General features: G+C 35.0%; 1 protein-coding gene across 1 annotated transcript; it reads left to right on the top strand.

Moving 5' to 3' along the window:
* Window positions 1-1,585: 1,585 nt before the first annotated feature.
* LOC132169252 (protein neprosin-like) lies at window positions 1,586-3,508 on the top strand. The gene is made up of 7 exons (XM_059580316.1): window positions 1,586-1,741; window positions 2,025-2,111; window positions 2,195-2,368; window positions 2,459-2,617; window positions 2,717-2,770; window positions 2,842-2,973; window positions 3,101-3,508. Exons 1-7 carry the CDS (start codon window positions 1,586-1,588, stop codon window positions 3,506-3,508), a joined length of 1,170 nt encoding a protein of 389 aa, XP_059436299.1.
* The last annotated feature ends 10,460 nt before the right edge of the window (window positions 3,509-13,968 follow it).

The following is a 13,968-nucleotide window of genomic DNA, read 5'->3' as shown; positions in this document are numbered from 1 at the left end:
TTTTTAAGAAAAAATCATTCCAGTCTTATTAATTGATGAATGATACATCGATCACAAAGCAAAATCTCTTAGAAAATCATAGTTGAAGTTACGAGGTTACAAGTTATAGATACATACATAACAATTTGACATTCAAGACCTATCTATGACATCAATATCCGCTAACCACTAATCTTCACTACTAACAACGTATCTGTTCCAGACAGACTCAATTCATGCATAGGTAGCTCATATTTCTCGGCACTGGGAGTATAAAATTCAATGCCGAAACTTATCCTCCTTAACGCGAAAGCTAGGAAACTGTTCACATCTACAATCCAAGGTTCTGGACAATCCTTATTCAAACAAGTTACAAAGAAACTACAAAAAACAAATTAAAATACAGAAAAAACAAAACCAGCATATAGCTGCATCGGTGGAGGCGAAGCAACAACCACGCATGTGGAACACACGCAAGATAGTGAAGCTCCCACGTCGGCATGCGTAGGCCACGCACTGGCGCGTGGTGGCAGTGTTGCAACAAGGAGGGCGGCGGTAGGTGGCGGAGAGCCTGAAGGCGGGGGAGAGGCCTGTCATTGGCCTGGCAAGCTTGGAAGGAACAGATCTAGCTTAGATCAAACCAGATCTAAAATTCCCAAGGGGACTATAACAAAGGAAAAGGTGACGACTGGATGAGGTGACGAGCCGACAAGGTGGAAAGGGTGACGTGACTGCTACTAAAACCGGTGATAGGGATCAAAAACAGTAGACAAAACAAAAAAAAACAAGTGCATAAAAGCAAAAGACAGGGGAAGGGGGGAGGGGACAAACCATCCCTCGTCCCTAAAGGAACTTACTAGAGAGAAAAAATTAGAGAGGTGAGAGGTTCTCTCTCTAGGGCCGACGGTAAGTCTTTTAATATTTATTATATTACTATTTACTATGTTTAAAATAATTTATCACATCATTATGACAAATATGATAAGTAATGAAGTGGTAAAATCGCAATCGTTTCGATTGTAAAACAATGGTTAAGATTTGAATAAATCTATACTTAGTAGAATACCCTCAAAATTCCATGAAATATAAATTCATATCGACTTACATTTTTTTGTCACTTAGAAATTCGTGTGCTAAACGTCATCCATCTTAAATGTAGTTCATTTAATTATAATAAATTTATAGATAAACTAAAATCATCATTTTATTATTGTCATTATTAGTTGGTTAATTATAATAAGATCATATTCCAACGGGACAATCATCATTAAAATTTTTGAATAACACTACCCTTCAAAATGCACTAAATGAAGAAAATGGAAGGATTTTGAAACGGAGAGGATCCGTTTCCATTCCAATGTGCATGGTAATCCTATAACTTCGGTAATTAATACAGTTAAGGTTGGAAAATATTGTCTATGTTTTTTTGTATTCCTTTAATGTACGTCATTATCATTAGGAAATCCTAAAAATTATGTAATTAATGCAATTTGTATATTAAAGCCAATTCGACGATATATATATACCTTATCGTCATGTAAGTCAATTCCGTATTGCTCTTATATGCATATAACAAATTCAGATTTGGCAAACCAATTTGTCGCTCATGGCTTCAAGGGTGGATATTGTAGTTATCTTCCTCTGCTTTATCCTTGTCTGCAACAATTTGGTTGAAGCAAACGGGGGATTATCTACTCAGGAAGTGTTGGAATTCAAGAAGCAATTTATAAATATTAAAAAGTTTGCAATTAAAAGCATTCAAGTAAGATTTCTGCAATTTGAAGCCTTTTTTATTCATAGATTCTAAGTAATTTCTTTTTAAATTTTATTTTTATTATGCAAATATTATTGAACTTGTGATTGTTATGATGAAGTTGATCACGATAAAAATCAAATTCCCTATCCTAGCAACTGATCTATAAAGGAGATGGAGAGTCGCACTTATGCTCAAACCATATTTAATTGTTACAATATTATTTCTATCATCACCGCAACCAGTACTTGCTGAGTTTATAATGTAAATTGATTTGATTTAACATCTATAGATCGGAGATGGAGATATATACGACTGCATTGATTTCTACAAACAACCTGGCTTCAATCACCCTTTCTGGAAGAATACTACATTTGAGGTTGAACCAATGAAACCTTTTTCTTTTACAATCTCATCACATACCATTGATATTTTTTCTAACCTTTTAGAGAATTATTATAGATGAAACAAAAATTGTTTGTAGAAGGAATGAGAAACAAAGATCTTGGGTTTAAAGGGGTAGGTTGTCCTTATGGAACAGTTCCGATTAGAAGAGTCAATGAAGATGACTTGATAAGAGCCACAATACTTTCAAAGATACATCCATCAAATATAGATGATGAACCTGGACATCATGTAAGTACTATTTTTTGTGCTTGATCGCAGATGAATCTATGCTTTTGTAGTGATGCAAGCAAATTATAATAGGATTGTTATTTCATGCAGTATGCAATACTTCGAACAAAAGCTTATCCAGAAAGAAAGCTTGATGGAATTGAATCGTATATTTCCTTATTGAACCCAACAGGAATCATTGGATCCCAGTATAGGGCATTCCAATTGACAATTTCAAACGGTCTTGACAGCATAAAGACAGGTTTCACGGTAATTCTCTAATGTAAAATAGCTTTTCAATAGTTATGATTTTTTTTTCCCTATATTTGAACAGAAAAAGTAATTCAAATAATGTAAATTTATTTTCAGGTAAATCCTTTATTGTTCAAAGACAACAAAACTCGGCTATTTACTCATGTCACGGTGGGTTTTAGTAGATAATTGTGTCGAGTAATTTCATTTTCCTTTGTTACATTTTTCTTTAACTGAACCAGATTGGTGGAAGAACACAATGTTTCAATCAAGATTGTCCTGGATATGTACAAGTCAGTTCTGAAATACCTCTAGGCTGGACCTTCCTTAATACAGATGGAAAAAACTATTCCGAAAAATTGCGAATTAGTAAGGTAAGAAAATTAATATGTGCATAACGCTCAATTCATTAGTTTATGAAACAAATCCAATGAAAAACAGATAGCCATCACTACAAGTTCTTATAATTGAATACAATTTTATTTACTGGCTTCCTGGCAGGAAATGAGTGGCGAACCAAATTCTACAAAATTTCTCTGGACATTGTACATCACTGAACAGAATTCTATAATTGGATTTTGGCCCCCAACACTATTTGAAAAATTAAGTGAGTTCGGCAATCAAGCCAACTGGGGTGGAGAAGTTTATAGCCCATTGGACCAACCTAGTCCCCCAATGGGTACTGGTATTCTTCCACAGACGTGGTCCTGGAACACAGATTATTCAGCTCTTAGCTGGTGGATTGCATGTGCATATGAGAATACAAAATTTAATTTTGTCAGTCCAATTGATACAGAGTTGTATGCATCTGATCCACAGACATACAATGTCGTAGATGCTGGATATGAGGATGACGTTTGGAAACGTCTTATTTTATATGATGGTCCTGGTGGAATCAAAGGAACTTGAGTTGTATTTTAACATCCCATTTTCGTAATAATGCGTTTTCTCAAATTTTTAATATTCTATGTGACCATCGTTTCTGTTCACATTCAAGTGAATTGCATATGTAGGATTTATTGGTAGAATGCACCTTTTATATATTTGGAAGCATGATCTCCTAGGAATAGAATGATTTTCAATAATTTTTTTTTTTAATTTTTTTTTTTAAGCTTTAATTTAACTACATCTCTATTGTCATCTTAATTTCCCCTTTCCTAGCTCAATTTATCATTTATGATTTTTTTTTTTTTTTTTTTTTTGGGTCATTCAAACTCCCAATGCAACCGAGGAACGACTCTTACCTGCCAATTAAATGGAAGGCCTTTTATTTTGACTTTTTGTTTCTGGGCAAGTTGAAGATTCCATTGATAATTAGTAAAGAAAAACACAAAATCATACGAAGGAAGAGTCCCCAAATACCGTTAGTATGGTGGTCTTTAATGAGGTTGCTGCTGTGCCAGGACAGGTAGCCTTTAAGATAAGGCGACCATAGGTTTAGAACCATGCATGGTGGGCCAAGTAGTTTATGTCATGACATTGTGTTGTGCTGTAGTAGAGGCCGTGAAATTACTCTTGGGCATCATTGTTTGTGCATTTGCATAAAATCTTTGGACACCACTAGATGTATTAATGTGACGAACCTGGGTGTTTATTATTGATATTTACCCTGCAGAGTGTCATGATAAGGTCTCTAGGCTTGTTTAATAAATAAATAATCCAAAGAGTTATCTCTACTTCTCATTTCGGATAACAATGCTGCAAGAATGTATAAACTAAATCACAGATAATAATTAATATCGAGGGTAGTACTACTAGACTGCAATATTTTTCTTTTCTTTTTATTAGAGTTAACAAATACTTGTTAAAGTCATCTTCTTGATTATATCGAATCCGTTATGCTGCAAGTGTAATATTAGCAGCTAATATCTTTCTCTCCTTACTCCTCTATTAAAGGGGCTGTCCATGGTTCAAGCCAAAATTCTCCCACTAATGAGAATAGGGTTTTGTGTGTACTAGCTGGAAATTAAGGAGAGGGGACTTAGCCTATAGATATAAAACTATATGGGGAGTCTACTAATTACAAAATCTTAATCCTAGCTAATAGAGTTATTGGCCTACATATTGTCTACTACATCAAGTAGGAATCCGAATCCTACTTAGGTAAGATGTATAAAATCCAATAGCTCAGCATTTGGGCGTATGTTATTCTAGCTTGAATGTCTAACCAGTTTTAGCAAATCAAAACCCACAATCAATATACACTCAATAAAAAAATTAAAAAAAATTCTAACAAGCTCCCCCACTTTTCCCCAATAATTTTCTCTTCATTTTATGATTAAAAAATTAATTCTTCTAATTTTATTTGTATGTCTACTAAATGGAAAAGATATGCATATCTTGTTGAGAAATAACTCACATTGCCTGTGGGCATGTTTATAAAGAATGAACAACCCTCTCTTGTAGAACCGGTTTTATGAGATGAGTTAGGCTCACGAATTTTTTCATGGTGTCAGAGCCTACCACAGGACGAATGTGGCCCGCACTACTTACCCCGTGACAAAGACCAGGAAAAATACCGGCCTGCACGTGAGGTAAAAATCATCAAATTAAACGACTGTAGGGTGCACTACTTTATTAAATGACCCGTGCATTTGTAGATCTATGCCTTAAACCCTACAATATGCAAACTAGAAGTAAAAATCATCAAATTAACTCAAAGTTTCATATGTCCCCAAGGGGTAGCTCAATCGGCTATGGACCACGCCTCATAAAGCAGAGGTCACTAGTTCGAATCCCTCATCCCTTGTGTCGACATGTAAAAAAAAAAAAACTCAAAGTTTCATATTTTGTTACCTTAAAAACCTGCTCGCCGAAAATCTTGATTAACAAAGTTTAAACTTTCTCGGTTCTAGTGGCCCAAAATTATCCTCCTCTACTTGTTTTCTAACGACATGCACTATTCATCACGTGATTGAGATTGAAGGGAAGGATTTCTACGCTGTTTGGAATAAGGCTTAAGTTAATAGAAATATATAGATTTAATCATTTAATTTATAATCTAACACTTTAGCTGTGCGACAAACGCTTGGGAAGCTAGATTTTCTTCTAGGTTGGCCAAATAAGGGTTTTGGCTAGGTGATTTGCAAACTCACTATTAAAGGGATTTGAGTAATTTTGAAACTTCAAGAAAATTTTGCTCAGATTAGTGAGAGATTTTTGGTTGATTTTGAACTTGATTGTAATAAAACAACCACTCCCACAAGTCATTAAATTTTCTAGGGTGGTTATTATAGTAAGCTTGCAACTTAGTCCTATTATAAATCATCATGTCCATCCATTTTTTTTTTGTTTAAAAAATCCAGACTTTTGTAGGTCCTACGTATCCAATGATTGATTTAGATGGGAGATGAAAGAATATCATGTCTTGAATTTACACGATTTCATAGTATTTTGTAGTTTAAATTTTAAAGAAGTGTTTAGTATCATAGATATGCTATTGAGCATTCTTCTACATGTCTTTAGTTTGGCCAACTTTTTTTAAATTTATCATTGAATCTGTAATACTTGAAAAACTTTGAGAAATTATATTCAAAGTTGATAATATTACAAGTACATTGATGTAGTATATATACTACTAGAATTAAACCTGATACACAACTAACCCTAATGCAACAAAGTCAGAATCCTTTTACACTAGGGAGAAGGAGATCTTCTAATGGGCTTTCTTGTTGTCCAAGTCTACCAATGGTTGATCTTCTTTCCTTCTTCAAAAGATTTGATCATAGCCAACTGGTACTCCCAAAGTTACTTTACATGCTGTCATAGGAGGTTGAGGGATATAGAAAATCTTTCCATATTGAGTTTCAGCTTTATTGCAGCTGTGAGATTGGCTTGTGCACCTATCTGCGCTCGATAACAGCTAGCCTGCGATCGAGCGCACTCGAACTTTCTTCTCTTCATTTTCCTCTATAAGTGCGCTCAATGCTGTGCTCGAGCGCACTAGGACTGCAATTTCCCCTGTTACTATGCTCGAGCCTGCGCTCAAGCGCACTTGTCCTGCACTCAATCTCTTGAGTCCTGCGCTCGATCTCTTGAGTGCTTGATATACTTTAACAATACTCACATGTGAGCCTCACATATTGAATACTTAATTTCTAGGCCACTTATACTAGAACTCCGGTTATAGCTATAATTAAACCAAAAAAATGTGTTTTGGCTGTGGAGTTTGCTGCTCACTATTTTATTGATATCAATCTCATAATGAAAGTAAATGGACTAATTCTATTTACATATAGAGAGGGTAAAAATCATATACAGAACTGAGAATGCAGATGATTTGTTTTGAATCCCGACCCATTAATTGTCATGATTATATTCCTGTTAGCTATAGCTCCTACGTACGTACCATGTTGTTTTACAGCCATATCCAATGAAGTCCAAAGTCTCTCTCTTTCCTGTTAGTGTGTAATAAAATTATTTCTTTTAGTGGCACTAAAATCCTTTATTACAGTCTATGTTACAAATTATTGAGCAGCACTTTGATCAATCGGCCAAAGATAGGAAATTTTTATTTTACCATAACTAGTCTCTGGCCGATTGACCAACTAGAGCCATTTTGTAGCAATCAAGAGGTGGAGGGTTTTTTTTTTACATGTCTTTACAAGAAGAGGGAGTGAGGGATTCGAACTAGTGACTCCCGTTTCATGAGGCATAGTCTCCAATCGATTGAGTTACCTATTGGAAATCAAGAAGCTGAGGGTTAACCATAAAAAGATGGCTAAAAAAATTTACTTTCAAATGGTCTTTAATTCATACTTAATCCTCATCCTTTAATCATACTTTTATTTTGATTGATAATATTTCATTGATCACAAAGAAGACAGAGCAGACTGTTCTGGAACATCAAACATCCAACGCCTCTCAATGCCTTGTTTATAGGCCTCTTTGGCCAAACCAGGTGCCGCTGTGTTACACTCACGGGTAACATGATGACATTCTCAATCTGGGAAAAGAGAAAGCAGTGACTTCGTGTCTTCAATAAGCTGACCATACCGCAACATGTGGGGATTTCTGGAGTTCACAGCTGTCACCACATTCATGGCATCTCCATCCAGTAAAAGCTTCTCAACCCCCATCTCATGGCTGAATCTCACGGCATGGAACACAGCTAGTGCCTCGGCAGCAGTAGGTTCAAGTTATCCTTGTATTACTAAGCTCTTCGCTCCATAGACATTGCCACCTGTATCTCTTATCAATATGCCCACTCCCATCAAGCCTTTTTTCGAATCCAGAGCGGCGTCCCAATTTGTTTTAAGATAACCCTGTTTTGGCGCCGTCCACCTCTTCACGACTTCGGCCTCCACAGGGTGAGTTTCCTTTATATCTTGCCGCAGCAACCTTTGGTATTCCTCCTTGGCATCCTCTACTTCACGCAGCAGCACTGTAGGGTGCTCAAAGGTCCCATTAAAACCCAATCCATTCCTACGTAGCCAGAGTTTCCTCGCAGTTCGCACGAACCTCTTGTCCTCTCCTAGACAGTACCTCTTTGAAGGAACACGTTTGCCACTTGAAAAAACTCCAGCCCTTCTACAATTTTTTTTCGGAAACATTTGGCACTCCCATCCCAAACGTCCATTGCAGAAGGACATGACCAAAGTATGTGGCAAGTGGTTCCTTCATACTTTTAATGAAGGAATTTTTGTCTATTTAATGTGGAAAAATAATTTGATGCCCTTGATCTTCCAAATTGCAGTTTAGGTGCGAGTTAATTTACTTTGGCATGCTTGCATATGATAATTTCTTTAGGAAATCACGTTAATAGGTACGACATTAATCTTTTTTGTAATTGACTAAAAACTCCTTGTTCAAGAGTAATTAGGGTATTACAACTTTTACTAGAAGTTTCTTATAAATTAATTGATGGACAATTACCATATCATCCACTAAAAAATTTAATGTACTAGTCAAATTTTGTTGCTTAAAGACTCACATCCTATATTCTTAAACTCTCCAAAAAAAAAAAATGTTCTTTCACATCCTATATTCTTAAACTCTCCAAAAAAAAAAAAAAAAAACACATTCTAATGTGGCAGTGCCCTTCGCCCAAAAAAATTTATCTAGCCTCTCTAGCTCATGGGTGGCCAACCCCCCAACCGAACCTTTGGAGGTGGTTCTACCACTCTCAAATTTATTGGAAGTTATCGCGATCGACCATCCTCAACGTTCAATTTGCTAGTTGCGGCCACTGGATCTCTCCAATCTAGTGGTTGCAGCCATAGAAAAATTATATTTAAAAATATAATTTGTCAGTGCAAAGTCATGTAATAGAAGTTTGTTTTATTTGCAATTGTTTTATTTAGTCTCTTTCATGCAATCTTCTCCCCTTTACTCCATTCATCCATTTTGAGGAATAAGTTCATTTGTCTTTTATCGCAATAATCATAATTTTAGTTACATTAATTAATTTATTGAATTCATTATTAATACACGGTTTCATCAAATGGGCTGTACCCTAGAAAATTATAGTTTTTAACCTGGAAAATTAGGTTTGAATTTTGCAATTAGTTTTTAATTTACAGCCCAAATTAAAGAACTAAAAGATGAAGAACGCTATCAAAACTGATCGTGGTCTTTTTCACATACTCTGACGGTCTTCTTTTTCTGTTCCTTTTTTTTTAGTGAAAACTCTGACGATCTTCTGAAGGCAACATATGGTAGCATTCATTGCTTAGCAAAATAATAATTTTCGTGTACCCAAACAACAAATGAATAAAAGCAAAACACGTCTCACATTCCAAAAAGGGTGATTAATTAAATAAAGCCCAGTTTTTTTATTTTATTAACCCTAAGTGATACTTATGTAATTACCCAACTACGAAAGTATATCCTTAATTTTTCATCCTTTTATTAGCTAGCATTATATATTGTCCGATCGAGAATAAAATTATTTTTATTTATTTATTTTTCTAGCTTTAATTTCACTACATTTTTCATTTTTGTCTTAATTTTCCATTTTTCCAGCTCAACTTCTCATTCATGTTATATATATATATTTTTTACTTAAATCCCAATGCAACCGAAAAAAGACTCTTACAGCTTACCAACTGAATGGAAGACATGCGCGCATCAAGATAACTTTTGCTTTGTACTTAGTTGCATGGGTATTATATATATATATATATATATTGTTTTTCTTTTTTATTGGTTTTTTTTACTATGTTATTTTAATTTAATAATTTATCCCAATGATCCCCAGCCCATTCTTAAAGGGTTTAATAGTAATTACAAATTACGACAGCGGTGCATGCCGAACCTTGGTTCAGGCATCATTTAGAGTGAAAGTCATGCACGCAATATCAGCTAGCCCTAGCTCACGGTTTGCCAAAAAAGATACGTGGAACTGCCATTAACATAGCCAGAAATGGCAGAAAGAAAATATTGGAAGACAACTGGTTATCCCTCCATGGCAAAAATCAGTTGGTTTTTTTTTCCACGTCGAATTAATTAATGATCAACAACTTATAGAACATACAACATTATGTGCAATATTGGCCTCTCAGAGAACCATATCAATTTGTATTAATCAATAAAAGACAGATGCAGAAGAGAAGCACATGTACTAGTATTTCTCATTTGACGAGGAATAACTTCAATAATTACAAACAAAACAAAAACCTGAAATTTTCCATTTTAGTCAAGTGGATGCTTACTTTTTTAGTAATGAGCTTCTTCTTCCTCTACGCGTTCTTTTAAAAATGTACACATTTCTTTCAACCTTTAATAGCTTTGCTGGTAGAGTTTTAAGCGTCCAGTCCATGTCTTTCCAAAAAAGAACAGCCCTCTTGTATTTAAAGCATTTCTCATTCTCTCTAAAGTTTCTGATTTACATGGAGTTCTCCCAAATGCTTCTCAGATGACCGATCCTAAAGGGAATTAGCTAAGTGAAAGCGCTGTGTGTTGTGCAAAGATATCAAGGTGAGATTCACTTTCTTTCACCATGAATCTCTTTCTTCTTTTAATCTTCTTTAATTAGCATGTCTTCTTCTCTTTTGGTTGCAACTTGTTCGATCTTCGATCCATAGTTTCATTCGGGCTAAGCCCACAAAATATATTTCACCATGAATCGCCATTAATGCAGCTTATTCTATTTTTGCATTTTTCTGATCGATATTACCTTTGAAAGCAGTACTAAACCCACAAATCACATCACGAAGAATGGACACCTCCTAGTCACAGAACCGAATCTCCTCGACAAAGACCGGCGTTGCGCACAGCGACATGATCGATGCCGTGCAAGGCATGGGTTGGGTGTCATGTGGCCGCCGGTGCTGGCCGTGTGTAAAAGCCGGCGGGGAGGGTGAAATAAGCTAATTCGGATCATGGAGAGGGGCCAACAGGTAGTTATTACCTGCGAAGGCCCAGCCCGGTTTTCTCATTATGTATTTTAAAAAAGGTGGGCCGACTCATTTGATTCAGCCCAGTCTGCCCAATTTAGTTTTTTTAAAAGGCTGGACCTACCCACTTGGTTCAGCCCAATAAAAGGAATCCATTGGGGTTGCAAGCTGAACTATGCAGGCCTTGGGCTCTGCCAGGCCTATTTCATTAAGAAAAAACAAAAATGGTTTTGCCGGTTGTGGGCCCCATCTTTCTTTTTGACGATGATAGTTGAAAAATCTGTTAGAATTTGGCTTTATCTTTAAGCCAAGCCATAACTTCTTGGTGTTTGTGTTTGGAGTGAGAATGACAGTCGCTGTGAGATTATCTTGCCATGTGGATAGGATTTTGCCTCATTTTACGATCTTCTAATTTGACATAAACTATTTATTTTTACCAAAAACCCGACCCTCAACTCATTTTTTCTCATTCTATTTTGTTTGTTATTGGTTCATTTTTGTTTGATATCCTTAATTAATATTCTAATTAGTCCTTGAAAAACAATAAATTATAAATCCAAATTTCATGAGAACTCTAGAATTTGAACATTTTGTAAGAGAGAACATTTTGCCTCATTTTGGAGTCGTGATATATATATCATTTGTGTTCTAATTTTGAGTTTTGAATATATATATATATATATTTCATTTACTCTCATTAATTAACATTGTAGATTATATCAAACCATCGTATCGGTGCTTGCTCTTCTCAGATGGCTCTTACTTTGGTTCGTGCTCATACTTTGGTGCGTGCTTAATTTTCTCTCTTTCATTGTATTATTAATTAATGATGTATTATCCAATATTTATTTGCTAACTACTTATTTAAGTAAAAAGACTTTGTTTTTTTTTTTTTCTTTTCTTTTCTTTTTGTAATAAACATAATTCAAAAAAAAAAAAAAAAATTGATCCTCAATTGTAACGAAGCTGGCCGTTAATTAGGGGTAGGTTTTTTTTTTTTTTAAAAAAAATTTTGACATGCGTTAGGGCTAGGTTTGTTAACTTAGAGCCTAGGCGTAAAAGAACTTAGTAGAAAGGTCAAAGTAATTACAATTACACTAAATGCAAATGATGAAGAATTAATTACGAAAACAATGTCAAATCGAAACATTAAGTATCATAATGTATCTCCCTTTGTCCCAAGGCACTTATTTACAATAACAACATGAAAATTAAAACTCTCTAAATTTTTGTATTTCTTACTTTTTCCCCAAACTATAAAATTTAATTCCGCCCTGCAAACTAGAGTTATAGGCCTATATGCTGTCTACCGCATCATGTATAGGAATCAAAATCCTACTCAGAGTAAGATGTATGTATAAAATCCAATAGCTCAACATTTGGGTGTATGTTATTCTAGTTTGAGTGTCTAACCAGTTTTTAGCAAATCAAAACCCACAATCATTATATATATATACTCTCAATAAAAAAAATATGAATTATGTTAACAAGCTCCACACTTTAATTTCCCCATTCATTTTCTCTTCATTTAATGATTAAAAAGATTAATTCTCTTAATTTTACTTATACATGCACACCGCAATTAGCTAAATGGATAATATATGATTATCTAATGTATATTAATGTTAACTTAATTTGCAGATTCATATTGTCTACTTTGTTAGTATTTTTGCTTTTGCCCGAGCGCTAGATGACAATCCTGGTATGAAACAACCTGACAATAAGAAGTGGTATGATTCTAGCCTTTTGGTGTTCGCCGCTTATATGGCTATCTTGATAGGCATTACCCTAGATCTTTTCCTACTACTCTTTTTGTGGCACCGCTTCTGCCATGTGGATCCAGTGGCTGCTGTAATACAAAGGTTCCCTGTTTTCACTTTTGTTCCTGGCGGGGAATCCGGGTTTGGAGCCACAGAGTGCACCATCTGCCTAACGGAATTTGCCGATGGGGAGCATCTCCGGATGCTGCCGTGTGGACACATATACCACCGGCAGTGTCTTAGAGAGTTGGTCGCTTCAGGGAGCATGACTTGTCCAGATTGCCGCCATAATTTTGGCAATAATAATGCATAGGAAGTACTCAATTAATTAGAGGTTTTATTTGTAAAGCTTTAATTTGTTTACAGAAATTTGTAAAAAGAAAAAAAAAAAAAAAAAACCTATACTACGTACTGAAAACTGAAAAGCTTATAAAATGAAGTATAGCTAGTACAAAAGAAGTGTTTCCCATTTACAAGCTATGTACGTACTTGAAATGTATAACAATAGTACTTTTCCTCTCTTCTTTCTCTGCATCTCAACTCAGCTACGTTTCTTCTATTTTCCCTTTCCTCTGCTTGTCTTTCCCATTTCTCTTTGTTTCGTTCTTCTTCTTTAATTATCACTTGTGCTTTTGTTATGGTTTGATTGGGAGAATTCTATTACGTACTGAATCTTGGCGGCTTGCTTCCAATTCAGTACTATATATATATATATATGCAAAACGAAGTGCACAAAAACTGCACGTACCTTGTAAGCGGTAAATATTGATTATTTTACAAAAAGTGTGGTTTTTTTTTTTTTTAAATAATAAATAAAACGGAAGTATTTTGGGCATTTAAAAAAAAAAAAAAAAATCAGGTGAAATTAAAAGGGAAAAAATTCTTAAAATACCAACATTGCAAATTTTTAAATTTCGAGAGTAATAGGCTTTCTCATGTGTTTACAAAATTTGGCTCATCTCATTATGAGCTTAAAACTAAACAAATGACTATACTAGTCCACACAAAAGGAATAAATACAACACAATTTATTACTAAAAAACTAATAATTACACTCTAGGTTTTATGTAATTAGAAAAAGCTCCTTACATAAAGCTCCTTATATATATATATATATATATATATATATATATATATTGACATGTCCGCATAAGACGGGAGAGGAGGATTTGAACTAGTGACCTCCGTTTCATTAGGCGTGGTCCCAGCCGATTGAGCTACCTCTTAACCACATTATCATTTATAACTAGGGGTGGGCACGGGTTGGGGCGGG

This window comes from Corylus avellana, chromosome ca2 (genome assembly GCF_901000735.1).
Source record: "Corylus avellana chromosome ca2, CavTom2PMs-1.0".
NCBI classification, from domain to species: Eukaryota; Viridiplantae; Streptophyta; class Magnoliopsida; order Fagales; family Betulaceae; genus Corylus; species Corylus avellana.
Note: the sequence above shows the minus strand (reverse complement) of the source record. Positions and strands in the feature narration are given on the sequence as shown.

Excerpts from the sequence above, each read along its gene's own strand:
- LOC132169252 (XM_059580316.1), top strand. The coding sequence starts at position 1,586 with ATGGCTTCAAGGGTGGATATTGTAGTTATCTTCCTCTGCTTTATCCTT. Across the intron at positions 1,742-2,024 it reads TTGCAATTAAAAGCATTCAA|ATCGGAGATGGAGATATATA; the intron begins GTAAGATTTCTG and ends TAACATCTATAG. Across the intron at positions 2,618-2,716 it reads GCATAAAGACAGGTTTCACG|GTAAATCCTTTATTGTTCAA; the intron begins GTAATTCTCTAA and ends ATTTATTTTCAG.